This window comes from Rhinolophus sinicus, linkage group LG15 (genome assembly GCF_036562045.2).
Source record: "Rhinolophus sinicus isolate RSC01 linkage group LG15, ASM3656204v1, whole genome shotgun sequence".
Classification (NCBI taxonomy): domain Eukaryota; kingdom Metazoa; phylum Chordata; class Mammalia; order Chiroptera; family Rhinolophidae; genus Rhinolophus; species Rhinolophus sinicus.
In genome coordinates, this window is record NC_133764.1 from 50,241,018 (window position 1) to 50,266,632 (window position 25,615).

The 25,615-nt window shown below is 49.8% G+C and overlaps 1 protein-coding gene across 9 annotated transcripts; it reads right to left on the bottom strand.

Annotated features, from left to right (window-relative positions):
- Nucleotides 1–108: 108 nt before the first annotated feature.
- DCAKD (dephospho-CoA kinase domain containing) lies at nt 109–25,594 on the bottom strand. Of its 9 annotated transcripts, none has more exons than XM_074320740.1 (7): nt 25,330–25,594; nt 18,585–22,459; nt 9,487–9,554; nt 8,516–8,723; nt 7,912–8,115; nt 4,550–4,637; nt 109–1,509 (listed from the first exon to the last, which is right to left on the bottom strand). In XM_074320740.1, exons 4-7 carry the CDS (start codon nt 8,625–8,627, stop codon nt 1,218–1,220), a joined length of 696 nt encoding a protein of 231 aa, XP_074176841.1. In that variant the 5' UTR covers nt 8,628–8,723; nt 9,487–9,554; nt 18,585–22,459; nt 25,330–25,594; the 3' UTR covers nt 109–1,217. The 9 variants fall into 9 exon arrangements, with proteins under 9 accessions (XP_074176841.1, XP_074176839.1, XP_074176838.1 ...); XM_074320738.1 differs by having other exon boundaries at nt 8,516–8,845; XM_074320737.1 differs by lacking the exon at nt 9,487–9,554.
- Between the last annotated feature and the right edge of the window lie 21 nt (nt 25,595–25,615).

A 25,615-nucleotide genomic window follows, 5' to 3' on the forward strand; every position in this document is an offset into this window, starting at 1 on the left:
GGGGCTCAGGCTTCCGTGGGAGGAGGCCAAGTGTAACCAACATGGTATCAGCCGAGTCTGGGAACCTCAACTGGTCCACGGTGCTAGGGGAACAATGGCAGGAGGGTGTTTCAGATCAACACACTTTATTCAGCACCAACAGTGAGGCAGGCTCTGCACCAGGGACACAGAGATGAATAAGACAGTCCCTGCCCTCAAAGGGCTTACAGTCTAGTAGGAGAGACCAACCAGCTTTGGGCTGATTACTGCGGATTCAGGTAAAACACAGGGGTGGTGGTATCCCAGAGCACCTAACCCAGCCTGGGGCTTCACACAGTGTCTGAGCTAGGAGTCAGCCAGTTATATATAAAAAAAAAAGTATTCCAGGTTAGGGAACAGCACGGTGAAGGCACCGAGGCGAGAAACAGCCTGGTACACGTGGACTACCCAGAGTTCAGGACTAGGAGGACATGGAGTGGGAGGTAGAGTGGTGGGAAGTGGTGAGCGGGGTGAGGGGAATGCTGGCAAAATGCTAAGGTGGGACAATGGGTCATCCCAGAAGAGGCCTGGCCTCTGCCGGCTACTACATTACCTACAGGGAATCCTCACTGCATCCAGGCCCAGGGCATCAACTAGGGGAGAGTCCTGTTTTAAGGTGGTAGCCCTAGGTCTGAAGGTATTTGTCATGGTCCACGAAGGAGGTTTTGGCCATAATGGGGCATGTGCTTGGAGAGGGTCCAAGTCTAGGGAACCTCCCAGCTTTGAACACTGGTGAGGACACAGAGGCATTTCCTCACGCCTCCCCACAAGGATCTTAGAACAGTGTCCCGCTGCTGCTTACACAGCCAATCAGCGACACTGTTCTGTAGGTAGTTCCGGGGGAAGGGCCCTGGGAAGCTGAGAGGGAGCATCTGAAAGAGGGTTGTTTGTCTGTCTCAGACAGGATGCACCCCAAAAAATGGTCAGCCCAGTGCAGGGCTCCAGCCCAGATTGTGGGGAGGGCAGAGAGAGAGAGGGAGGGAGGGGGAGAGAGAGAGAGAAAGAGAGAGAGGAGAGAGGGAGAGAAGAAGAGAACAGAGGAGAGAAGAGAGAGGGAGAGAAAGAGAAGGAGAAGAGAAGGGGGGAGGGAGGGGGAGAGAGAGAGAGTTGAGGGGCTGGGAGGAAACAGGGTGCATTCATTACCTAGCTTCAGCTTCCGAGGAGACAGAGGCCTGGGGCTTCCTGCCTTGGAGCGCCCACTAGGGGGAAGGCAGGAGGTAGCGGGTGAGCAGGTAGAGGAGGCTGGCAATGCCAGCCAGACCTGTGAGGACCCCGAGCCTCAGTGGCAGGTACTCCAGGGAGCGCTCCAGCTCTGCATGCAGGAGAATGACCTGGCGTTTGGTGATGCTCCACTCCCCCGAGTTGTCTAGCACGTGGCGGGCCATGCGGGCCTTGTCCTTCAGGGGCAGCTGCGCATTGATCCGGGCCTCTGCGTCCTCGCGGTTCAGGTTGTTCCGCCGCATCAGCCGCGCCAGCTGTGTGTCGCGGTCGCTAAGGACAGGGCCAAAGGGCTGTTCAGGCATGTGGGCCCCAGCCTCCTTCCCACCAACAAGTTACAGGGTTGGGCAGCCCCTTCCCTTGAATCTAGTTCCACAGCCAGGGAGGGAGGCTGCCCCAACCTCTCCCCACTCTGGGAAGGCCCTGGTAGCAAAATGGGCTGTCTAAGCCCCTTGAAATCAACAAAGGGGAAAGGCTGCATCAGCTGCTTGCTGCTATTGGGCGTCTCTCTGCTTTGCCACTGGGCTGAGAATTCCCAGTTCTAACATGGGAGGATTTGATCACTTGGAATCAGCTACATCCTGGATCCCTGGATGGATGACTTTTGCTGTAAGGCCTGTGCCTGCAAGCTAAATCCTTCCTGCTCTTCCCCTGAGGGCCCAGGCCTGCTGCATCAACAATAGCTTCCTGGGCCACCACAAAGACCCCTCTCCTTGCTGCCCCACCCCCACCTCTGCACGTTTAGGGCAAAAGGACTGTGCTGAGATGGTGGTTACTATGCTTGATGCCACTGATGAAGAGGGATGGGCAAGCCCCAAGGTGCTTCCATACGAGCAAGGACTTGAGAAGGGACCCCCTTAGCCCTTGGGGCAGCACCCAGCACTGCAGATCAAGCCCAACGACTCCTCCTCTCCCAAAGGAAATTCAAAGGAGACCTCTTTGGCCCACTCTGATATTACCCCCTGGGTCCTTCCTCGGGAAATTCCCTGGCCTGCCTTTGGCTACACATGAACTGCCCGGCTGTTCTCTGGAATGGGGTCACCTCTAACACCCCTTGAGCTCCTTGACTACCTAAGCCCCTCAGTGGGAACACGGGGAAAGGCTGCAGTAGCGGCTTTCTGCCCTCAGGGTCCTCACTGCTTTGCCCCTAGGCCCGAGATTTCCCAGTCATCAGATGGGACAATTTGATGCTCCAGTTTAGTCCTCTCTTAGGTGTGACCTAGACCAGAGGGCCTCCTGGGATGTGAAGACAGAACTTTCAAGGACAGACATAATGCGAATGCTGGCCAGTTCAGTTCCAATGCCATTCAGAACAGAATGCTGCCGAAAATCGTTTCTGGGTGGATGATCTGGGGAGACCTTACAGAAGGGATGGTATTAGTAACGACCCTGAAAAGTAAGTAGGACTTCTGATTTCCTTTGTTATGGGGGCAGTGTACTGTCAAGGTCATGGAGCTAATGGCAGAGAACAAGGACTATATCCAACCTTAGTAAGGGATCTTGCAAGTCTGGAGTTGGGAAAATCAGAGTGAGAGAATGGAGATGGCTTAGGGCCACCTGAGAGCACATCCTTCTCAAGGTGTGGCCTAGACCACAAGACCTCCTGGAATGTGAAGGCAGAACTCTCCGCCAGCCCTTCCTGGGGTTCAGAAATAGTCCTGTGTGATTCGTTTAAGAATTGATGCTATTTAAGTTAATGGGATTTTTACCAAACACTTATTCCGCAATTGACACATTCCTCAAAACTGTGAATTATCACGTTTTGGTAAATGCCCGCAACAAACACACCAGGGGCAGTGTGACAGTTAAGGAATCCACGAGGGAGACTTATTGTTGTAAAGGGCAGATCCTTCTTGTGAAAAGCAAATAATCACTCACTCATACCTCTGGCACCTCTCCTGAGTCCTACTGCCACATGTGCTGAAAGTGGGGCATGAACAGCACTCAGGACTCTGGCAAAGTTCCTCTGGCTGGTGAGTGGGGCTGGAGAATCTCCTGGAGAACAGGCAGAATCAAAGCCCCACTTACCTGCCAGGAGCCATAGCTATCTCTACTCTTAGCAAAGAGACCAACCTCAAAGGAAAGCACAGGAGGAGGAAGGTGGCAAGGATAGGCGGGGAGTCATCTGGTGACTGCAGATGCCACCAGCCCCTTTTCTGTTTTCTCACCTACACTCAAGATCCTTTTGGTTTTTGGATCCCTTGGTACAAAGTTTCAATGGGATTGACTCCAGGCAAAGAGAATTCCAAGTCTTCATGGAGTTTGCTTGGCCTCAGTTGATAGTCTTGCACAAACAGGTAACAGAGAACCCAGAGAGGTTGCAGGTTTACATGGGGAGACATGGGCCCATATGGTTGCTGTGAAGATGCCTGAGTCCCTACACCAGGCTCAGTGGACTCCGATTGGCTGTTCAATGACAGCCCACGGTGGGGAGCTGGGGGGGGAGGAGGGGGGAGGGCAGGGTGATGCTGAGGGCACTGAGTACTCCAGACCCCACCTCCAGTGTGTCAGGAACCTCCCACACATTAGTCTCTTGAGAGCCACCCTGTGCCCAAAATACCCACAGAGCCAAGTGCCCACCTCTGTATCTGTTGCACTTGTGGGTGGCATCTAGGAAATGTCTGCGGGCCGAGACACTCATCTATTCTCTCACCCCACTGAGACTATGACTCATTTTCTCTGACAGTTTGATCCTCCTCTGTTTGCCAAACCTGAATTCTGGTTTGTTTCATATCCTGGGGGATTCTGAGAACAAAGCTCCCTCCTTAGCTGGGCTCTGACAGTTCCCTCCTGGCAACTTTCTGTCTGTAGGTGTTGCCAATGGGAGACCCTGAACAAATCCTGTAAACACCCCCCAACCCCCTTGAGATTTTTCTTCTGTAACTCAGGAATATCAACTAATGCCCTACCTCATGTTGAAAGGTAAACTGAGTGAAATAATAAACGTGGGAGCTGTTTGGAAAGTTGAGAAGTGCTGGAGGAGGGAAAACAGATTGAGTGAATAACAATATGGTAGCCCAGGGCAGGGCCTCGCATCTGAAGTGCCTCCAACAGCCAGCAGGGGGAGCCCTTCCCAAGCACTAGAGACCCCTGGGGGGTCATCCCTTCCCACACCTACTACCTGGGGACACACTGGGTCAGGCACAGAGGTTGGTTTCTATAGGCTCTGGGCACTGCTACCCCCAAGCCCTGCACCGCCTGGCCGCCCTGTGGGGACAGGGCACAGTGGTGTGGGCCATCTCTCATGTATATGCCTCACTGCAGTGTACCTCCTTTCCAGCCTCGGTCAGGCCAGGCCATGCCACACACTCACCAGTATACCACCACTGTGTGCTTCATGTACTTGAGAAGTTTCTTGGTCTCGAACAGCAGGGGGATATCCAGAATCACATAGCGGTATCCTGGGGGAAAGCCACAAGGTCAAGTTTACCAGCACACACTGAGGACTATGTTAGGTGTGGCAATGGAGTTGAAGCCATTGGCTTCTACCATTGAGAGGCCCCAGCAGAGGGGAAGACCTTCCAAGGACAGGCGTAACCGGAAAGCTAGCCAGTTCCAATGCCATTCAGAACAGAATGCTGCAGAAAGTCATTTTTGACTGGATGAGCAGGTAAGACCTTGGAGAAGGGACGGCATTTGTACTGGCCTTACAGAGCAGGCAGGAACTTCTAATACTTGAACGTGAGTGGGTGGAAGCGAGGGTTGCATGAATGGGGAAGAGCAAAGTACAAGGAGCAGTGAGGTCCTCCAGCTCTGGCTGCCGTGCAGGCCCTGAGCAGTATAAGGCGACACTGGTGAGGTGGTCAGGGCAGGCACGGAAGTGTTGGGTTCACCTTGACCTTGAACCCAAAGAGTTATTTCTGAGCAGGGAAATGACACAGCCAGAACTGAAGGAGACTGGGGAAGTTTCCCTGCAAGACTCCTACGGGGGCAGCAGCAGCAGCCCCACCAGGAAAGAAGCTGCTTCGCACGGTCAGAAGCAGACCACTAGACTGGGACTACAGGGACAGGTCTGGAGGTGCTGGCGTGTTATCACTGATACTAAGTAACTAACTCCAGTGGGGTGGAAGGCATCAGCTAGCTCTTCCACCATAAGCCAAGGCCAGTCACGGGCGGCACCCTCCCCAGCTGAGTGGGCACATCCCCAGGCTGCCTGTCCAGAAACACCATGGGCTCCACACTCTCAGTTCTCTTTAAGCCAGTGACCCCTGTGTAGATGTAATAAAGCTGGCAGGGGCCCAGGAGCAGTGAGGGGAAAGGATAGGTGCCCCTGCGGGCTTGGATGGTGTCCCACTGCAAACACTTCCAACCATAGAACCAGACACGTATCACACCAATTCCAAGGGTGTCCCAGAGAAACTGGCACTCCAGGGGATGCAGTAACGGGGTGACAACCCAAACGGCTGGGTTTCCTATTCTCCGGGACCTGCTGCCCAGAAAGCCTTCGGTTTAATGAGGGGTTAAGAGAATGGGTTCTGACGACACGCCTGGGTTTGTAGCCCCCCACTTTCCCACCATGTGACTTTGGGCCCCTTGAGAAACCTCATCTGTGTAAATGAGTGAAAAGACTACCTACTTCGCAGGAAGAATTAAATGAGCAAAGTCATGCAGACCACACAGTACCCCCCCACCCAGACCCTCAGTAAGTGCTCCACAAGTGATGGTTTTTATTACTACTGTTCCCTGAGGAAGGAGGCTGGCAGTGCTGGCTCCCCCGCTCCCCTCCCCTCCCAACCAGTACAGGAGCCAAGACCAGATCCTCTCTGGGCCTCTTATCTCTCTTTCCTGCTCCTCTCTCATCCCTTCCTCTCCCCTCCCTGTCCTTTCTCCTTGGCCCCTCTCGGGAGCTCGTGGCCAGCTCTTTGGTTCACTGGCAAAGGGCTATTCAGCTGTCGCATCCCTCCTGCTTGATAAGCTCTGCAAACTATCCTGACTCTATTAAGACATCCGTCTGCCTGCACAGAGACCTCCCCAACAGCTGGTGATCTTATCTGACGTTCGATTATACCAACTCTGACAGTTGTATTTGTTATAGTCATCAGGGAAAAACTGGGACTGTGGAAGCCACAGCTGTCGTCCCCATTTTTCACCTTATCGAGCTGAAAAGAGCTTTCTGGCTTTTATTTAAGTGGTGGTGGTTGGGGAGAGGGGAGACTGGGTGGATGACACTGCGGGAGAACTTTGGAGCGAGTGATATTATCCAACGCTTACTTTCAGAGGGGGAAAGCCACTGTCACCTCAAAGCCCTGCAGATGTACTTGCAACTGGCCTGGGAGCAAATGCAAAAGGGCAGGAATGACAGACAGAAGGCTTCACTCCTGGGTGTGGGGCAGGAGGAGTGTGGGGTCCTGGCAGAGACACAAGAAGCAGGACAAAGGCAGAAAGAGTCCAGAGACTCTCCTGGGAGGTGCTGAGATGCAGAACAAAACTGGTCCAGCAGGGAGGATGCCTGGGCCAGCTCCCCCACTGGACAGAGCTGATGGGAGGGGGAGGGGGGCTCAACATCATGGATGTCTGTCAAGTCAGCCCTTTCTTTCTGAATTCAGGGGGATGGGGGTAGTGCGAGGTGCCCCTCTTTGTACAAGAGAACTTGACGCCTGAGAGAATACGGGGTTTGGCCATGATCACAGTGCAAAAGCTGGAAGAAAACCTAAAAGGCTCCCCCAAACCCTCCAGGAAGGGAAGTCTCAGCATCATGACTGACAATGGGGAGATAAGCAGCCAGGCCTTCAGCTTGGAGGCCCAGGCTGGAGGCGGCCACATGTGCCGAAGGCTGCAGGTGCCCTAGGCGAGCCTGTCGCCTACTCCCAAGCCACTGCTCTCTGCTCTCCCACTTCTCCTGGTGACTGACCCCGTCCAGGACAGTGAGGATTAGGTCACCCCTGCCCAACACTGTCCTAAAGAACAGGGCTTGCACTGTGGCATGTGGCCGGGGAAAGGGTGCTGACAGCTGCTGCAGAAGGTTCTTGCCAACTGAGCACAGAGCCCTGCGTTTCACACACTCTCCCCTTCTTTCAGTCCTGCACATGCCAGCCTAACTCTCTCCACTGAGCCCTAGCCCCAAAGGATTACGTCTTAGACCCCTCGGCCACCTGCCACCTGCCTGGTCATCCTGGACCGGCCCTAACTTCCTGTCTGCAAGCTTACTTTCCCAGGCGGCTTAAGACCAGCACCAAATGACTTCTGACTATGGTTTCTACTGGTGTGCTGAGGGACGGTCACTGGGGACTCTGTCTCCCTGATAGCTTTGCAACGTTGACCTTATCATCTGCATTATGCAGATGAGGACACGGGCGGAGGGGTTGGCTCACCTGACAAAGTCACACAGCTAGAAACTTACACTCACATCTTACGAGCCCATCACTCATCAGCTGCTTACTATTACTCCCATCCCTGCTAGAAAAAACAACTTACTTCCTGGGGATCATGGCTCAAAAGCCTCAAGTGTCCCTTCTCATTAAATTGTCAACCTCCTTAAGAGTTGAAGGTCATTTGTTTCTTTCCTCTGGGGCTGGTACGGGCCTCTGCGTGGGGGAGGGGTTGCCAATGAACAGTGTGACCTCAATAGCCGGGATATCCAGCTCCCCCTATGCTGGCCAACTTTTCTGCAGAGAAGGGCCCTGGCCCTGGAAGGAGAGGGCTTTGCCCACCCCTATCCCAGGCCCTGGGCCTTACCCCGGAGGAAGTACTTGAAGGTTTCCTTCATCATTTCCTTGCGGATCTCAGGGTGGGTGATGGTGTTGAGCAGATGCCGCCGGTCAGGCTGGTTAAAGATCAGGTCTCCCAGGACCTTGCGATTAATGTCGCCATTCTCCAGCAAGACCTCAGTGCCAAAGGCCTCCACGATGCGCCGGTGGGCGGGGTATCCTGGCTGGACCACTGGGACACGAGGACGAGGTGGGGTTACTCTCCGGAGCCTCCAGGCCGGCCTGAGGACCCCACGTGACTCGAGGCAAAATGATGGGGGAACCCAGGGGTGCTTCTTTCAGTGGAAGCACAAAGGACACGAGGGGAAGGGAAAGTAGTTAAGGGAGAGAGGAGAGTGCACAGAATCCCTCCTGTTGGTCATGGGGTGCAGTGAAGGGGAGGGGAGACTTCTCAGGAGAGGGAGGGGTAAAGAGGGAAGGACAGGCATGGTGCAGGGAGTGGGACATCAGCCTGGGCTGACAGGAAAGCCCTCCCCTCCTCTGAGGCCTTATGAACAGGTGAGGGGGCTGGATGGAAGGGAGGAGCACAGGGGCGCTGCCCTGCACCGTCCCCAGCCGCCCCTCGCACTCACCATGGCGGGCGATGACATCCACATCCACCACCGCACACCCCAGCTGCTGGAACACCTGGATCACGGAGCTCTTGCCGGAGGCAATGCCCCCTGTCAGGCCCACCAAGAACATCTTCCCAGGGAGACTACCGACCGAGAAGCCGAACAATCACCGGAGCAGGGCACGCTCAGCCGCCTGGGATGGGCCGGGCGGGAACGCCAGCAGGACCTGCGTGTTGGAGGAGAGCAGGGCAGGCCTGATCAGTGCTGGGACAGGGACGCACAGGAAGGAAAGGGAGACACAGCCTGGCCGGGCAGTCAGTCCTAAGCTCGGGGAGCTCGGGGTCCATCCTGAAACAGAAAACTCTTTCAGGAAAGGCCTCCAGGATTCTTCCAAAAACACTCGTAAATAAGGCAAACTAACACAGTCTAAATTTAGCAAAGTGCTGAGCAAGCAGAACAAGGTCAGGTGTTGCTAAGCAGAAAGTGCTTTGTGGAGGCGGCAGTCCCCGATGCAGGCACACTTCCAGGAGGAAGGGGACACCTGTCCCTCTGGGTGAACCCCAGGCACATTCCAGATGCCCACAGAAGCACCACTGGGCGCTGGCTTCCACCTTCTAGCCTGGGCCACGGTGGCTCGTGGGAATGGCCCGCCTGCCCCACGCTAGCACGAGCACGAGGACTGCCTCGGGGGCTAGTCTCCACCGAGAAGAGTAATCCCCCTCCTCAACTAAGAAGTGGCTCAGACGGGGGTCTCGGCGGCAAGCAGTGGCTTGATGGCCACTAAGTCTAAGGCTTAGAGAAGATGGGTCTTGCCAAGAAGGAATGTGAGGAAAGGATGACAGGCTGGGGGGAAGGAGTAACTTAGAGCTTGGCGCTGTGATTTGTGGCTCTCAGACTGAGCAGCAGTGCAGTACAGAGGTTAGGAGCATGGACTTCCTCAAATTCAGTTCCTTACACACATGCTGTGCAACCCTGGGCAAGGCTCTTACCTCTCTGAACTTGTTTTCACATCCATAAACAGGATGACAGAACTTGCCTCATGAGGCTCTTGTGCAGGCTAAATGAGAAAACACATATAAAGCCCTTGGTCCACTGCCTGATACGTAGGTAATGCCCAGTACAGGAAGTGAGGAGGGTAATGTGGGGTGGAAGGTGGGGGTTACAGTCAGACTACAAGGCACAGAAAGATAAAAAGACCTTCATGAAGTTACGTCCCCATTCCTGCAACCTCAGACTGTCTCCCAATAGGTTTTTAAAAAAGTCATGTTGCGTTATCTGGAGTAAGCAGGATTAGCATGTCTTGAACTTTGTTCCCAGACTGGAAGAAATTAAGTCAAAGACCAGGTCTCTCTCCATCCATCCTTCAGCGTCAAATCATGTCTCCATGACCTTGAAATCTATCACAGGACTTTTTTGTTGTTGTTAAACAGCAGATTTACTGTCCTAATTACACTTTGCTTGAGCTTATACTGAAATGAGTTGGCTCCCCTGAGGATTCACCAAATGACAGGGCAGGCAAGGTGACTGTTCAGATGTAGGCTGAGTGGATGGGTGGCAGGGAGACCAACCTAGAAGCTTCAATATGTCCAGGCTCATCCTCACCCAGGGGAGCCAGGGGCAGAGAGAGAAAACTAGCTACCAGTGTCGTCATCCGAATGGAGAGACCTAACTAAATGATTAAACCATTTATAAGCATTTCTCCTCAATTTCTCTGAGACCATACTCATCCCCAGGTTGTGTCCCCTCTAGCTTACAAAAAGAGGAATTAAGGACAGGGTTCAGTTGTCAAAAAAAAAAGTTTGTCCACTCAGCTGACATTTCAAATGAAAAAATCCAGCATCAGCATTTTTAATTCCAACTCTGTCCTGTTGTGTCTAAAGCATTGCGTCTGTTTCTCTTCTGCCGAAGACCAATCTGGAACAATGGGAGTAGGACTTGAGAACAGACTATGGACGAACGAAAGGGTAAGGGCCTCTTCTCCACAGGGCCCTGACCTCTCAATGTTAAAAGCAAGCCACTGTCACCTGCCACCCAACTTTGCCCGAGTTGGCTGAAAGGCCATGGGGCTGAGATCGCAACCCCTGCCCACCCACAGGGACAGCACCCTCCTGAGACCTATTGAGTCAGAATCCTGGGCATGGAGGTGCCCAGGAAATTCTGCTGCATAACAGGGCTCGGGGTCAACAGCAATTCTTCACTTATAGTGGCAGAGTGGGAGGGCCAGAGAGGAAGGGACTTGCCAGGGCCACAGCCGTTAATGGACTGTGGATGGAATTCAGGGCCCCCAACTCTGAGTCTAGACCCCTGCCTTACTGTACTCAGGGAATGAAAATGAATTTACCTTTAGACTAGGACAAAATAAGGACGGTGAATCTGTCTGCAGGCAAATCAATTCAGAGTCGAAGAAAAATGATTTCTTGATGATCATATTGGTGTTTTCCCTTGGCAGCACAGGGGCGGGATCTTACAGACAACAGCCAGGGCACCGATGTAAATTCCAGGCTCAGCTCTGCCTCGGGCTGCCGAGGTGGCCTAACGAATACCTTCCCTTCTCTGTGCCTTGTATGACCACCTGAGGAAACAACCACCAGCCGCTTGGCTTCCATCAGGAAGGCCAAAGGGATGGAGGAACACAGTCCAGGGAGGCCCTGGGCCCCTGGCTTAAAGGGGCTGGACAAACAACAGCTGTTCCCATCCAACAAATCCCTCCATAACTCATTCTTTCACTAACTGCTGACTGAGCTCCTCTGGGCTTTGTAGCACGATGCCAAGGACCTCTCGGGCAACCAAAGGAAAACACAGGTCTTGCCCCTCAGGAAAGCTGGAGAGACAGACAGTAACAAATGAAACTCACTGACAGGTGAGCAAGAATAGTCACGTGGTATTACCCTGGGTCCGGGGGTGGAGTGTGTGTGTGTGTGTGTGTGTGTGTGTGGTGTACCCACTCACAGATCTGCTCACAAATCTGCCCAGTGCTGCAAGCAAGAGCCCTCCATCCCCTCAAGACTTAGGAAGAAGGAAACAAAGGCTTAGGTTCCAAGCTGCCTTTAAGTCCCATCCAAACCTATCCCGCAGCTCCTCCCCAGGCACCCACGGAAGAGTGACCACCTTTGATAACCTGTGTTCATGACCCTCTTCCTGCCCTGGCTCAAACGTCATCATTCTCCAGAATGCGCTCGTTTCCTCTCATTCCACTGCCATTTGCACACAGAAGCAGCGGGAACCTCACAGCAACACCTAAACCTGGCTCTGATCTGAATTCCCCATGAAACTTTAGAAAAGGTGCAGAAACCCAGGCTCCACCCCGGCCCACTGAATCTGAATCTAGGGTGCGACCTCGCCAGCCAGGTACCAGAACCACTGCTAACATGGCAGGTTGCGGGCTGGCAGTGGAGCTCTGGGCTCTGCCACAAAACTGCCTGTGTGACGGCAGAAAGTCTTCTCACAGCCAGAGAGGTGAGTCTGGGGTAAGCTGAGCCCTGGACGCCTGCCTCTCTCTGAGCCTTGGTCTCCACACCTGTGAATGAGGGGACTGGTCTTCCAGCGCCAACATCAGCCTCAGTTCCTGGGGAAGGCTGTGATCCACACTGGTGCTTCCTTCCTCTGAAAGCGCTCTTCCCAGAGCAGTCAGCAAATGCTCGCGGGGTAACCAAAGAATGGCATGACCTTTGGTGGCAAAGCTGTTCACAGAGCTGGCTTGGCAGAATGACAAGTCCCATACTCACAGAGAAAAGCTAATGCCCGGTGCAAGAGGAATGGAAGCTGGATTCCAGAAAGTAATCCCAGGCCTGGAATCCACCAGCCAAGGTGGTACAACACTCCCGGGATCCACATCCAATCCTCTCTTCCCCCCCCATTCTCCATGTCCATGGAAAGGCAGCAGGTTGTAAAGCAAAGGTCAGGATTAGAGTCAGAGAGGTGGCATCTGCTGCCTGGGACCTGATTCTACTGTGCTCCATCAACGGTGGGCCCTCTCACCGAGCCGCTCCAAACTGCCTTTCGGTTTTTACCTCTTGGGCCCCAATAACCCAGAGCAGACAAAGAAAATTCTTTCAGGGGAGGATAGTCTTAGATTCCCCTCTGGCAGTGTTTCTTAGCGAACACCGAGAGTGGGCTGCTGCACAGGCCTCCAGACAAAAAGCCCCACTGCCGCATGCTGTCTCTGAAGTTCTAGCTCCACCAGACCCACCCTGCTAACCTAAGACACCGGCACCTTGTGCCCAGACCCCTGCAATAGCCTTGTGACCTGACCCTCTAGTCCCTGCCTTGCTTCTCCCAAGGCAGCCAGGGTCATGGCTTAAAAGACATCTGATCATGTCACTCCTCTGTTTAAAACCTTCACTGCATTCTTCCCCTTCCTCCTAGCCTCTCACGGGAGCTAGGCCCCATGTGACCTGCCCATTGCCGACCCCTCCACCTCCTGTCACTCCTCGTCCATGTCTGTGCTCACCACACACCTGCCTTCTGTCCCTGAACACGCAGGCTCTTTCCTTCCTTCCAGCCTCCCTGTATGCTAGTCCCCCTGCCCACCACACTCGGCATCGGGCTAACTTCTCTTGATTTATTCCACGTTCATTCCTTCAACCGGTCGGGCACCAAGCACTGTTCAAGACAAGAGTGCCTGTCCCCACGAAGCTTATACTCTACGGCAGGAGGCAGGCGTGGGTAGGGATGCAACTAATAAGCTCACAACATGTGTGGTGGTGCTAAGTAGGGGAGGGGATCAAGGGCAGCGGGGGACAGTGCCAGGTGGGTACTAGACTTATCGGGGGGATCACTTCATAAACTATATAAAGGTCTAGCCACTACGCTGTACACCTGAAACTAATACAGTAATACTGATGTCAACTATAATCGGAAAAAAAAAAGCAATGGGATCAATGTTTTACATGAGGGACCACGGAGGTCTCTCAGAGAGGACCTGAAAGCAGCAAGGAAGCGAGTCACGGCCTTTCTTCCACCCCGCAACTCAAATCAGGCCCCCAACATCTCTCACTCTCTGTTTCCTTTCCTTTCCTTGTACCCATTGTGCTCACTTGGGTACTTTTTGTGAAGATTTTCAATGTGTTCGATAAAATAAGCTCCATAAGGCCAAGAGCCACGTCCAGTTTGCACCCCTTTGTCTCCAGCATCTAGCATAGTGACCAATGTCTGTCTGTCGCTTACCAAGCGAATGATATTGGTCAAGTTTCTTAATCTTTCTTTGACTCAGTTTCTTCATCTGTAAAATGGAGCTAATGGCACCTACTCTCAGTTGCTGTGAAGAGTATGTGTAAAGTACTTAGAATACAGCCTGGTACACACTAAGCATTCAATCAGTGTTCCCTATTATTTGTAAGAGAGTGTTTGATAACTATTTATAGAACAAATGACTGCATGATTCCATGATCAGGGAAGGGGAGGGGAAATACTTGAGGTCACATTCTCCTATCAGTGGCAAAGGGGAGCCTGGAACAAGCTCCCAGCTGTTCCTTTTTCCATTAGAACATGCTGCTTGCTGCTAGTAAATCCCTCCTGGAAAAAAAATGGAAACAAACAAAACACCCAAAGGGTTAAACAGAATAAGGAACGGATAGTTGAATGGACACTCTTTCTTTCCTCCCTTGGGAGAGCTCAGGACCTAAGTTAGAAGCAAAGGCTATTGCTTTGCATCTCCCAAACAGCCCCAACCTGCTTACACGGGGGCAGGACCTGGCTCCCTCATTAGCTGGCAGCTTCCATTCCTCCTCCTTTTGAAGCCTCTCAGGATTTCATACTGGGCATGTTGACCGGCCAGGCACCACTCCTTTGAATTGCTCTCCAAAGGGGATGTATCCATTTTGCTCCAATGATCAATATAATCATTCATGAATACGAGTCATTCCCTGTCTTGGGACCCAATTATTTTCTTGTGGAAGCAGTGGTTGCAAAAATATATTGTTTTCCAGTTAACTAGTAAGTGCTATTTTTATCTATCGTTTCCCCACTCCTAATCTTTCATTATTGGTGAGAGGATGCTGTTTAAACCTGAGTCTACGTTCTCTTGTCTGCTCATTCTAGTAAGTCACCATCTCCTCCAGGCTGCCAATTACCTGCAGGGAGCCACAAGAGAAGGTGTTGGTAGTCAGTCTTCCTCTCCCTTCTCCCCTTGGCAACACCAAGGGAAGGGAGGGAACAGTTCTCTCCTCTTGAGTCCTTTCCAAGCACAAACCATCACGCCAGGGAGCTTTCACGGGTGTGCAGGGAGGTTGTTTGGACCAGACGACTATGCTAGCATTTTTGCAGAAAAAGGATCACAGGGAATGCCAACTCTCAGGGGCTTCGAAGTCATAGGGACCTTGGCTGAGATCTCAGCTCTGTCCCTTAACGGGCTGTGTTGGCCTTGGGCAATACGCCAGCATTGTGGACTTCTGTTTTCTTGTGTATAAAATGGGATTAATCATGACCACTCACACAGGGCTTGTCAGGATTAAAGGAGGTAAGTATGCCATGGTCACCTCATCTTCCCCCACTCAGTGTGACACGTCAGTTACTGTAGTCTACTCGATTTCCCTCAAGGGCACCTTCAGCCTTTCAATAACTCAGGCCAAAACCCTGGGTGTCCTCCTGGCTCCTCTCTCACAACCTTCATCCAATCTACCAGTGCCCCTGCCAGCTCTGCCCCCCACCTTCACAAGCAGACCTGATACCCCCGGTCCATCTACCGCCATCGTCTAGTTCCTGGCTTACTGCAGTAGCCGCTGAGTGATTTCCTCGCTGCCACCTTTGCTCCCCAACAGTCTATTTGTAATAGAGCAGCTAAGCTGGTATGACCCTTTACAAACCCAAGTCCGATCATGTCACCCCTCTGCTCAAAACCCTCCAATGGCTCTCATCTCACTTGGCACAAGCCAAGTCCTTAGGGTCCTACAAGGGCTTCATGAAGACATGGGCGTCTCCTGCCACTCTCTCCCATGACTGCGCCCTCCTGACACACTGACAACCTTCCTGCCCTCTGACTGCTGAGCACACTCCTGCCTTGGGCCTGTGGACATGCTGTTCCCTCCACATGGAAAGCTGTTCCCCCAGAGGGCTGCACGGCTCACTGCCTTCTCTGCCCCACTACACCCTACCAGAGACGGTCCTGAATATATAAAATGGCACCCCCAATTCACTCTCTATTCTCCTTTTGTTCTACTTTTCTTTCTTCACAGCGCTTATCAATTTATCACCACCCAACATACTGAATATCTGTGTTTACTGTAATCTGACTCTCTCCCTGGAATCTGGGCACAGCTATATCCAAGGTGCTTAAAACAGGGCCTGAAAAAAGAAGGCCCTCCAAAGATATATTTGTTGAATGAATGCATAAAGCATGCAGCAAAACGTCCAGCTCATGGGTAAGCAGAAACTCAACATTAACTATTTAAAATAAGAACATCTGTTCTAGAAAACCTACTACGAGCATCACAAAACCTTTTCACCTCACTTTCCAGCCCCCAGTTTCCTGGACTGACAATATCTTGAGCTCACAGAAGAGGACACTGAGCCTGAGTTTCTAGGAAGGTGAATTTCCCAGCAAGTGGGAACTAGAGTTTAAGAGGAGTCGCCCATCGTTCGAATCCTCTCCATTTGTCAGGGACATTCCTGATCCCGCCTGACCAGCACAACTCAGTGAAGTTGGTACTTTGATTTATTCCCATTCTAAAGGTGAGAAAATAGAAGTTAAAAGTTAGGTGTTTGCCCACGGTAGTTCCAGGTGGTCTTCAACACTGGAGAATGAGAAGCCCTGGGGGATGCGTAAAGATTTTCCAAGGGGCACAAAGTCACACTTTAAGAGGAGCACATTTCAATTCAGTTCTCCAGCTTCTCCTCAGGGAACAGATCTGCCATGGAACTTGCCTGCAGGCTCTCCATTCTCAAGTCCCCCATCACACTCATCCATTTCCTAAGTTTCAAAAAACGGCCTAATTACCCACTCATGCCAAATCCTACTCAGGTGCATTGTCCCACAGTGCAAAATACCCCCACAAGGTCCCACAAAGGGGCAATTCAAAATATTATTCATGCTCAGCATGTGACTGCCTATAGTGACTATGTAACAAATCCTGCTGAGTCAGGTGGTTTCCAAGCCTTTGCTTTCAATAAAGTTAAAGAAGGTCCTAGAAGAACTGTCAGCTGACAGGTCATCAATGATAGATTTCAATGATAGATCACTGTGATTTTTTGGCCTATCACCCAGAGGGTGTTCAAAGAATTGAGTAATACTGACACAACAAAATGCCTTCAATACCTGCATTTATTTATACGAACCAACTTTTTCAATGCTTACAGCTATGGGAAAAAAAGTTCTGCTCATTCTAACAAATACATATGGGTGCATACATTAACTGAAAACAAAAAGTTCCACTCTGCTAATTATGAGAAGCACTTCAAGTTAAACTTTCCATGTTTAACAATTCTCAAAACTAGTTATATATTTATGTTGTTTTGATCAATTGTGTATTTTACAATAGTAAAAACTGAATACAAAGGAAAACGTTCTTTATTATGACAATTTTCAAAGATGTTTTAATTTTTTGTGTGTATTTTTGTTGCACAGTAGTAGGACGACAAACCAAAGGCTTTCAAGTATAAACTCTATTGAGGAGGAAATAAAGTAGAAATTTGAGTTGAAGGAAAAATGAACGATGTAAAATTTCAACTGTTAAAAACTGATTCGTGTATTTTTTTCAAAGAATGAGGGAAATCAAATCACTATGGTATTTAAATTCCATTGCAGAATTAAATCCCTGATGTAACAGTTTTATTTTCAAAATGTCAGTATTTACAATTAACTACTAGAAACCATAGCCTTTGCAACTATTGAAACTTTCAGAGAAAAATTTTTATCTACCTAAATATGTGTGAGTGGGTAGTTTTCAAAAAAAGAGCTGTGCTCACTGCTTGCCTGCCTTTAGCTATCAGCCCTAATCTTTTATCCTTCAGGCACAGGCACCAAGAGGCTCTGAACCCTTTAAACACATTATCCAGGACAGATTCGGACTGCTCAAGAGAGATAGAAGAGTATCTGGTGGAAATTTAGGGCCCTGCTAAGAAAAAAACACCCCAACTGGCCTGTCCACTTTCTTTTCATCAGCCAGCTCTCTCTCTAGCATTTCACCGTTCCCACAGGCCTGTTTGCACCCCACCAAATCAATTTGATTTATTCAGGTAAAATCAGCTCCCCCACCCCATATTCAAAGCCTTCTATTTTTTCAACTTTAGAATTAGAACTTAACGTCAAAGTTCATTCCAGTGATAATTTTCCCATAGATAAGAGAGAGAGAACAATCTTTGAAAACTTCATAAGCAAACTCAACGCCAAAGGTGTCAATGCCTCCATTTGGGAAGCTGGGGAAGGAAGAGAAGCAGGCGGTCAGGCAGCCCTCTTTACTCCCCAAGGCCTGGGGAGTCTTCACTAAAACTTTACAACCAGTCCAGCCTCCTGAGGAAGAGAAAAGCGGAAGGGAGCCTGTCTGAAAAGCGAAGATAATCATTTGGGAAAACAGCAGCTACCCAGCACTTTCCATTCACCCTGTGAGATGGGTTATCATTCTCATTTTTTTCAGATGAGCAAATTTAGAGTCGGAATGGTACCCAAATTCATACAACTGGAAACGGTAGAAGCTGGATTCAAAAATCAAACTTAGGTCTGACCACAAAGTTCTAAAATGTAGTGGCTTTGGACGGAACCTGGGTTTGAATCCACAATTTCCGCCACTTTCTAGTTGTAAACCTTTCTCTACAGCTGTAAAACAGAGAAACCAACACCTTGCTTAGTAGGGTTGCTGTCAAAGCAATGAGCCATGGAAGTAAAAGCGTTTGATCCAGTGGCTGCTACAGTACGTGCTCAATAAACTGTAACCAAGTCTTTAAAAAAAGGCGCGTACTCTACACCCCACCACGCAGCACGATTGGTGGCCTAAGCGTCGTGACACAGAACCTCGGGTGTAGACCCAACCCTCTAGGCCGTGTGGCTCGGACGCTGGAAAAAAACAAAGCAACCTCTGGTCGCCTCCATCCGCCCCTGCCACGCCCCTCTCTGGGACCCAGCTGCTCCCACCCGTCCGCGCGGCGCGATACATACCCTGGGACGCTGACCCGGCCTGGGCCGCTACGCCGCCCAATCTCAGAAGCGCTTACTGGGTTGCTCCTGGCGGGCAGGCGGGGCTTCGGGAGCGCGCACACGCGGACCGGACGTCCGGTCAGCGGAAGGGGTGGGACTTGGTGAGGTGGGCGGGGCACGCGAGCAGCCCGAGAGTGGCGGAAAGGGTAGGGGCTGCAGAGTAATTCCTTGCTAGGAGCCAGAGTCTTACCACACTGGGGGTAAAAAACTGGTAGTTCTAGCTTCAAATTCAAACCTGGCCATCATGGAGCTGTGCAGCCTCTGGCAATGGTAACGATAGCTAAGATAGTTAACTGAGCACCCTTTAACCTGCCAGGTCATAAGAGCATTCTGTAGGAATCATCTCATTGAATCTTCACAATCCTTGAGGTGGATAGTCACCATCCCCATTCTGAGTAGCGTGAAGAAATCTCACGCTGTACTGCTCTGTCCCATACAGGTTGTGAATCATTCCTTTGTACGGCGTACCCCCCACTACCCACCTGTAAGTTACTCAGCTGTCTGAGTTATCAGATCAACTGTCATGGTATCGCAGTGCTTTTGTTCAAGCAGCCCTTATTTTACTTAACAATGACCCCAAAGCACAAGAGAGTGATGCTGGCAATTCGGATATGCCAAAAAGAAGCTGTAAAGTGCTTCCTTTAAGTGAAAACGTATGTATGTATAGGAAAAAACATAGTATACACAGGGTTTGGCACTAAACGTGGTTTCAGGCATCCACTGGGGGTCTTGGAAAGTATCCCCCATGGATAAGGGGGGGCTACTATATATAAAAACATCTAATGGCACTTCACATATAGTAGGTGGTCCTTAATGAAAGTCCTGCCCTGACTCTTTTCCCTCTCCCTACACCGTACTTCTGCTGTCTGCTTCCTTCAAGGCAAGAATCTTGTGTATCTTCACCATTAGTATCCCCAGTGCCTAGAACAGTGCCCAGCATAGTAGGGATTCAATACATTGAGAAATGAATTCAACATCTTTCTCTGATCACCCCCGTCTCTGAAAACTTTCTCCTTAAAATCAATAACACTGACAGCCATCACTCAGTAAATAGGATTGCATCTCATGACCAAAAGTGTCATTTGGTCCAAACACCCTTTCAGTGTTTGAACTGCCTCTACATCATCTCTCCTGTCTATACTTGGACATGTCTGGTGTAAGGGAACTCACTCACTGTCTTTTGATACGCTTCATGTTGTCTTTGAAGTCCAGTCCTGGCAATTAAAAAGTTCTTCCTTAGATTATATTTCTTCTAGTTCTAATCCTTGGGGTCATGCAGAACAATTCTAATACCTATTCCGTAGAGCCAGATCTAATGGCCCAGTCCCCTTCCTGAATCAACTCACAGATAACCTAGGTTTGTGGTTCTCAATCTCTTCCCTACTCCAGACACATCAGAGGCATACCCAGACTCCCATCAGTAACCATGGCTGGCCGTGGCAGTGATAGGGATAGGAACATGCCTGCACTTCCCCCAAATTATCAGGCTCTTCCTGGGGCATATTGTTAGGAAACCCCTGCAGAGGATTGGGGGCCTTGTCTTCTAAGTAGGCATCCTTGTGGTCCAATTTGCCAATGGCAGCTGCATCTCTGCTCTGGGATGGTCCCAGGGGGAAGGCTGAAGGGCTGCTGTAAGGGCTTCAACCCAACCACCTCCTCAGAACTGAAGTTTCCCCCTTGCAGTGTTGAGGTGATGCCAACAAGGGCTTTCTCAGCTCAAACACATATCCTCCATTATTTGGGATGGTAATTAAGAAACTTGGAGCTGGCTCTAGCTGCTTACACAGTCTCACTTCATCCTGATAATGACCTGCATCTCAGTCACCTCTGTGTCCTTAAAATCTCGCACAATGCCTGGAATATAGCGCTGCTCCAAGTTGTGTGCGCTGAACAACCCTTTCAGTCTGGTAGAGATGACTCCTTTGACTCCTGGGTCTTTGACTCTTGGTTCTTAAAATTAAACTTACTTTCCTTATGTTTATTTTAAATAAATATTAATGTGCAATTAAATTTACACCATACTTTACAAATACCATTAATATTTATCATTTATTAAACAGCTTCAAAAAATAACTTCCCATAGGTTGTCACCAACTAGAAGATAAAGTCCAAACTCCTTGGCCTAAAACTTTAGGCCTTCTGTGAGCTGGCCCTGATCATCCCTTCAGACGTGTCTCACCGTATGTTGCCCCTTGGGAAAAGCAAAGGGGGACAGTCATTTAGTTCTTGCACCAGACTTTGTGTTAAAACACCAGGTTCAAGTCTGAAAGTAGCAATGAAACTTTGGGCAAATCATTGAACTTCCTGTTTTCTCACTGTAAAACAGGGCCCGATAAGACAGTTGATGGTAGGGATCAAACGAGATTGTGTGTTAGCACATTTTGTGAGCAATAAAGCACTGTGTAAACGTAAGGGGTCCCTGCACTGTGTTCCTTTGTATCGTTTCCGCACCCTGACGGCCTTATCTCTTTTTTCTCATCATTCACTCATTTACTCACTCATACATTAATTAATCCAAAAAATATTGAGGGCCTACTGTGTGCTGGCCCAAGGGATACAGAGATGAGGGAAATCTAATCTGTTCTCTGCCCTCATAGAATGTAGCATCATGTGGGGGAAAATGGTTGCAAACCAAATAATTGCACAAACAAAAGTAAAACTGTAGCTGTGGCTCAAGTTCAGGAGTGGGTCCGTAGGGATCTCAGAAACTATAATGGGGGGTTTCAGGTCTCAAGCTGCCTGCCTCCAGGCCAAGTTCAAAGTCTGCTTTCTCCAAGCCTTTTCTAACAATGCTGCCCCGAAAGCTTCATCCCCGCCCTGCCCCCAACTTCAGTTAACTTATCTACTGTATCTAGCTCATTTCACCATAGCCAGTCAGGCCCTGTTATTTTTATTTTTTTTCAAGTGAGGCTGGTTTTTCCAATTTCACTGTAAGTACCTTCTGGGCAGGGAACACCTACCACACTCTCTCTTAAATCCCATTTCACCAAGCAGAAGGTTGGGACCACTGTGCTCCAGGCTCATGTGTCAGATGTCATAGGAAGGAAGGGTACCCTTCCTGACAGTGAGCTCCAGGGGAGACAGGAAGCTGCCAAAGACCATCTCCCTATCCTTTAGTTCACGATTGAGCCCACCAGCCCTGTTCTTGCTCAGAGGAGAAAAACTGTCTTCCCTAGACAGTCAGTCTGCTCCCTAGAGTATGATCTTTCACCAAAAAATGTGATCCTCTCTCTCCCCAACTAACAATCAGTATCTCCTGAGTCTTCAGGATAAACCCCAAACTCTAGCATGGCACCCACACCCCATCATGGTCTGACTCCTGCCTCTCCAGCCTCAACTTCCAAAATGCTCCTCACACGCTAAGCTCGAGGCACATCTTCCTCATTGCACCCTACTCAGGCAGCTGGACTGTCATACCTTCAGCTTAGAACGTCCACCCGTTTGTCTGCTTCCCCTATGAAAACTCAGCTCAGCCGTCTTTTCCTCCAGGACGCCTTTCTCCAGGTTGAGTCCCTCCTCTAGGCTCCTGCTCCGTCCTGTGTTCCACCGCTCTCTCATGCACTGTTACCTAACTGTCAGTCTATGCACCCACCGACTCCTGGAATGAACCCAGGGCGGGGACTGTGTGGTTCTATCCCTGCTTCTCTAGTTCCTGCCAAAGAGCCTGACATGTCACTAGTGCTCCAGGGTGTTGAAAAATGAACCACAACCTCACTCATGCCTTCCCATGCCCATTAGAAGAAAAGGTATCTCTGACCTGCTGCTGGGAGTACAGCAAGGGCCTTGATTTGTATAGACACCATGAGAGTTTTTGTCACAGTAGCAATGCTGACTTCCTGGGAAGGGAAATACAAATTTATTAGGTATTGACTGTCCCAGATACTTTACTAAGTTTTCTGCGTACACTGTCTCATTTTACAGAGAGGACATTGAGGCTCAGAGAGGGGAAATGACTTGCCCAAGGCCACTCATTAGGTAAAAGCAGAGCCAGGATTTAGAACCCAGGGAGTCACTCTGAAGCATATTCTCTTAACCACTATATTCTACTGTCCCCCCTAACCGTGAAGGGATAATGGAGCTATGTACACTAGGAGCAAATTCCAGAACCTGTAGAACTTCATAGGCACATCTCTTGGTCACCCTCTGGGCCCTGCTGTACCCCACTACCTTTGTATAATGCTCCTGCCAGAATGGGTGGGGAGGAAGAGCCAGCAGAGCTCGATGGGAGAATCCTACTATTCTAGTGTGATGAGGCGCTCGGAAAGCTGCAAATGTTTACCTTGGAAGAAATAAGAATTTTAGGGAACCATATATTAACTGTTGAATATATAACAACCAGCTAGAAGGACACAGGATTATGTTTCTACATAATCCCATAAGGCAGAACTTGGCCAACTTTCCACCAATGAGAGCTCTCGGAAAATGGAAGGCTGTCTCTTATGGGGGAGTGGGGAGGAACAAATACAAGAACGCTTGGGTGGGCAGATGGCTCAGTTGGTTAGAGCGCAACCTCTGAACAACAGGGTTGCTGGTTTGATTCCCACATGGACCAGTGAGCTGTGCCCTCCACTAGATTGAAGGACAATGACTTGAAGCTGATGGGCCCTGGAGAAACACACTGTTCCCCAATTAAAAAAACAAAAAAAAAACACTTCTTAGAACCCCAAAAAGCATCTATAGACCCAATTTAGGAAACTATATTGCACTGCTTTGGGTGATCATTCTGCATCAATGTGACTGTAAACTCAAAAGTAAACTGAGGCACTAAAATCACAAGCGGTCATTTAAAAAATGTGTCACATATACTCAATTTCTTTTTAAAACATAAAACTTTAATATGATTAAAGAGAAATCATGGAGCCTACAAAATCTAAGTGAGGATTCTAACTTGAAAACTCCTAAGAGAGAGGGAATAAAAGCCTTTCAGGTCCCCTCTAGCTCTGAGATTCTGAGGTGCTGGAGTTCAGAACTTTGGGTTTGTACTTGCATTCTGAGCTTGGTTACAACAGTCATACAGCCTGCCTACTTTCCAGAAAAGGCTCTCCACTGAGCAAAAACTGCTCAGTTTGCTGTACAAAGCAAAGCAGATACTTAAGCTTTGAATTCCAAGAATGGCAGGGTCCATAGAAACCAGCACCTTCATTCCCTATCTCTTCCTTGTCATGTTTCATTAGCCTTCATTTAATCTCTGCATATCTGTGAGAAAAGAAAATACAGGGTTGGGAATTAGAACACCAGATGTGGGTTCTGGTTTTGCAACTAGGTATCACTGCGACTTTTTTTTTTTAAATTCAATTTATTCGGGTGACAATGGTTAGTAAAATTACATAGGTTTCAAGTGTACAATTCTATAATACATCATCTATATATCACATTGTGTGTTTATTTATTTTGCAAGCACAATTTTCTTCAAGTCCCCTTCCCTATCTATTTCACAAGGTCACATGAGCTACAACAGGTGAAACACTTACAAAAGGTTTCCCCTGCAGCTGCACATAAGGCATTGTGTTGACAGCAGTCTTAGCCCTGGAGACATCAGTGTAGGTGATGGCTCTTAGCCTGAACTGGTGTCTTTGACTGCCTTCTAAAGTCAAGTATAAATGATTGGGGATTATTTGCTGATTTGGACATTTACTTCTGCTCTTGCCACTGATACAAAAAACTTAGAGTTGACTATATTTAGCTCTGTTCTATCTGTTTTGTTTGACCCAGTCAGATGGGGACTGTTTCTTACCATGCTGCGAGTTTCCCAAAGGCAAAGATCATTTCCCTTTTTGGCCGAGAAGCTCTCTCATGTTAAGAACTTGTCCTTCCCCCACCACCCACCACAACCCAACCAGAATGGGAAATCTCCCAGAATGGGAACCATGTCTTTGGGCTCTCTCCTCAAAACTCAGGTATGATTGGGGTGGCCCATTAGCTCACTTGGTTAAGAGCGGGGTGCTGGTAGCACCAAGGTTGCCAGTTTGATCCCTACAGGAGCCCACCTTAAAAACAAACAAACAAAAAAACAACTCAGGTAGGATTACTCACTCACAGGGGTGCGACCCAAGGGATTGAAGCATTCAGTCAAGGCTAAAAAGAGACTATGCTGTTGCAATTACCTTCTAATAACTGATATCCTTGGGTATATGTATCAGACAATGGGATTTATGTAGTGCTAAAGAATTCAGAGGGCCCAAAGGCAGACAGATCCAGACTCGTATACTGATTTTGCCATTTATTAGCTATGTGACTGTGCAATCTACCAACCAATCTGGGCCACATTTCTTCGTCTGTGAAAAACGGAAATAGCGCCCACGTTCTAGGCTTGTTGTTGAGAGGATTAAATGAGAAGTACGAAAAGCCTTACCACAGAGCCTGGTATATACATGCTCAACAATGAGTAACTGTGGAGGGCTGCTGTGGAGAATGAAAGGGAGAATATGCGGAAGAGCTTCGTGGAGACCGGTACCGGAGGCCCCGAGCGGCAAGGCCTGACCAAGCAGTCCAGACTGCTGGCTCAGAATCAGTGCTCCGCACAGCACAATTCACCCCCTCTCGTGAGGCCTTGAGTTACCAAACACCATGGGCCCCCCAGAGTTCCGAATGAGGAAAGGCGGCCAGTAGTAGTCCACCGGGCTTTTTGAAGGAAAGCCTCTCAGAGAAGGCCCGACGCATTCAGGCTGCCGGTGGGCAGCCACGGGCCTCAAGCCCTCTTACTTACCCAGGAGTGATAACGGTCCTTAACGACAGCCAATAACGGCTCACCTGTGGCCCAAGCACTAGCAAGGGCAGGCTGAGGTCAAACCTTGGATTTGGGAGCCTCCACGCCCGGAACCCTCAACTTGCATCGAACTACAATTCCCAGCATGCCACGCGGTCCGCCGGTCGCGGAGCTCCGGCCCCGCCAACTTTGGATCTCTCCTTTCCTCAAAGCGCGGCCGAATGCCCGGGACTTCCGAGTAATGCTGATCCCCCCCCAACCTAGGACAGCCTCCCTTCATGATTTC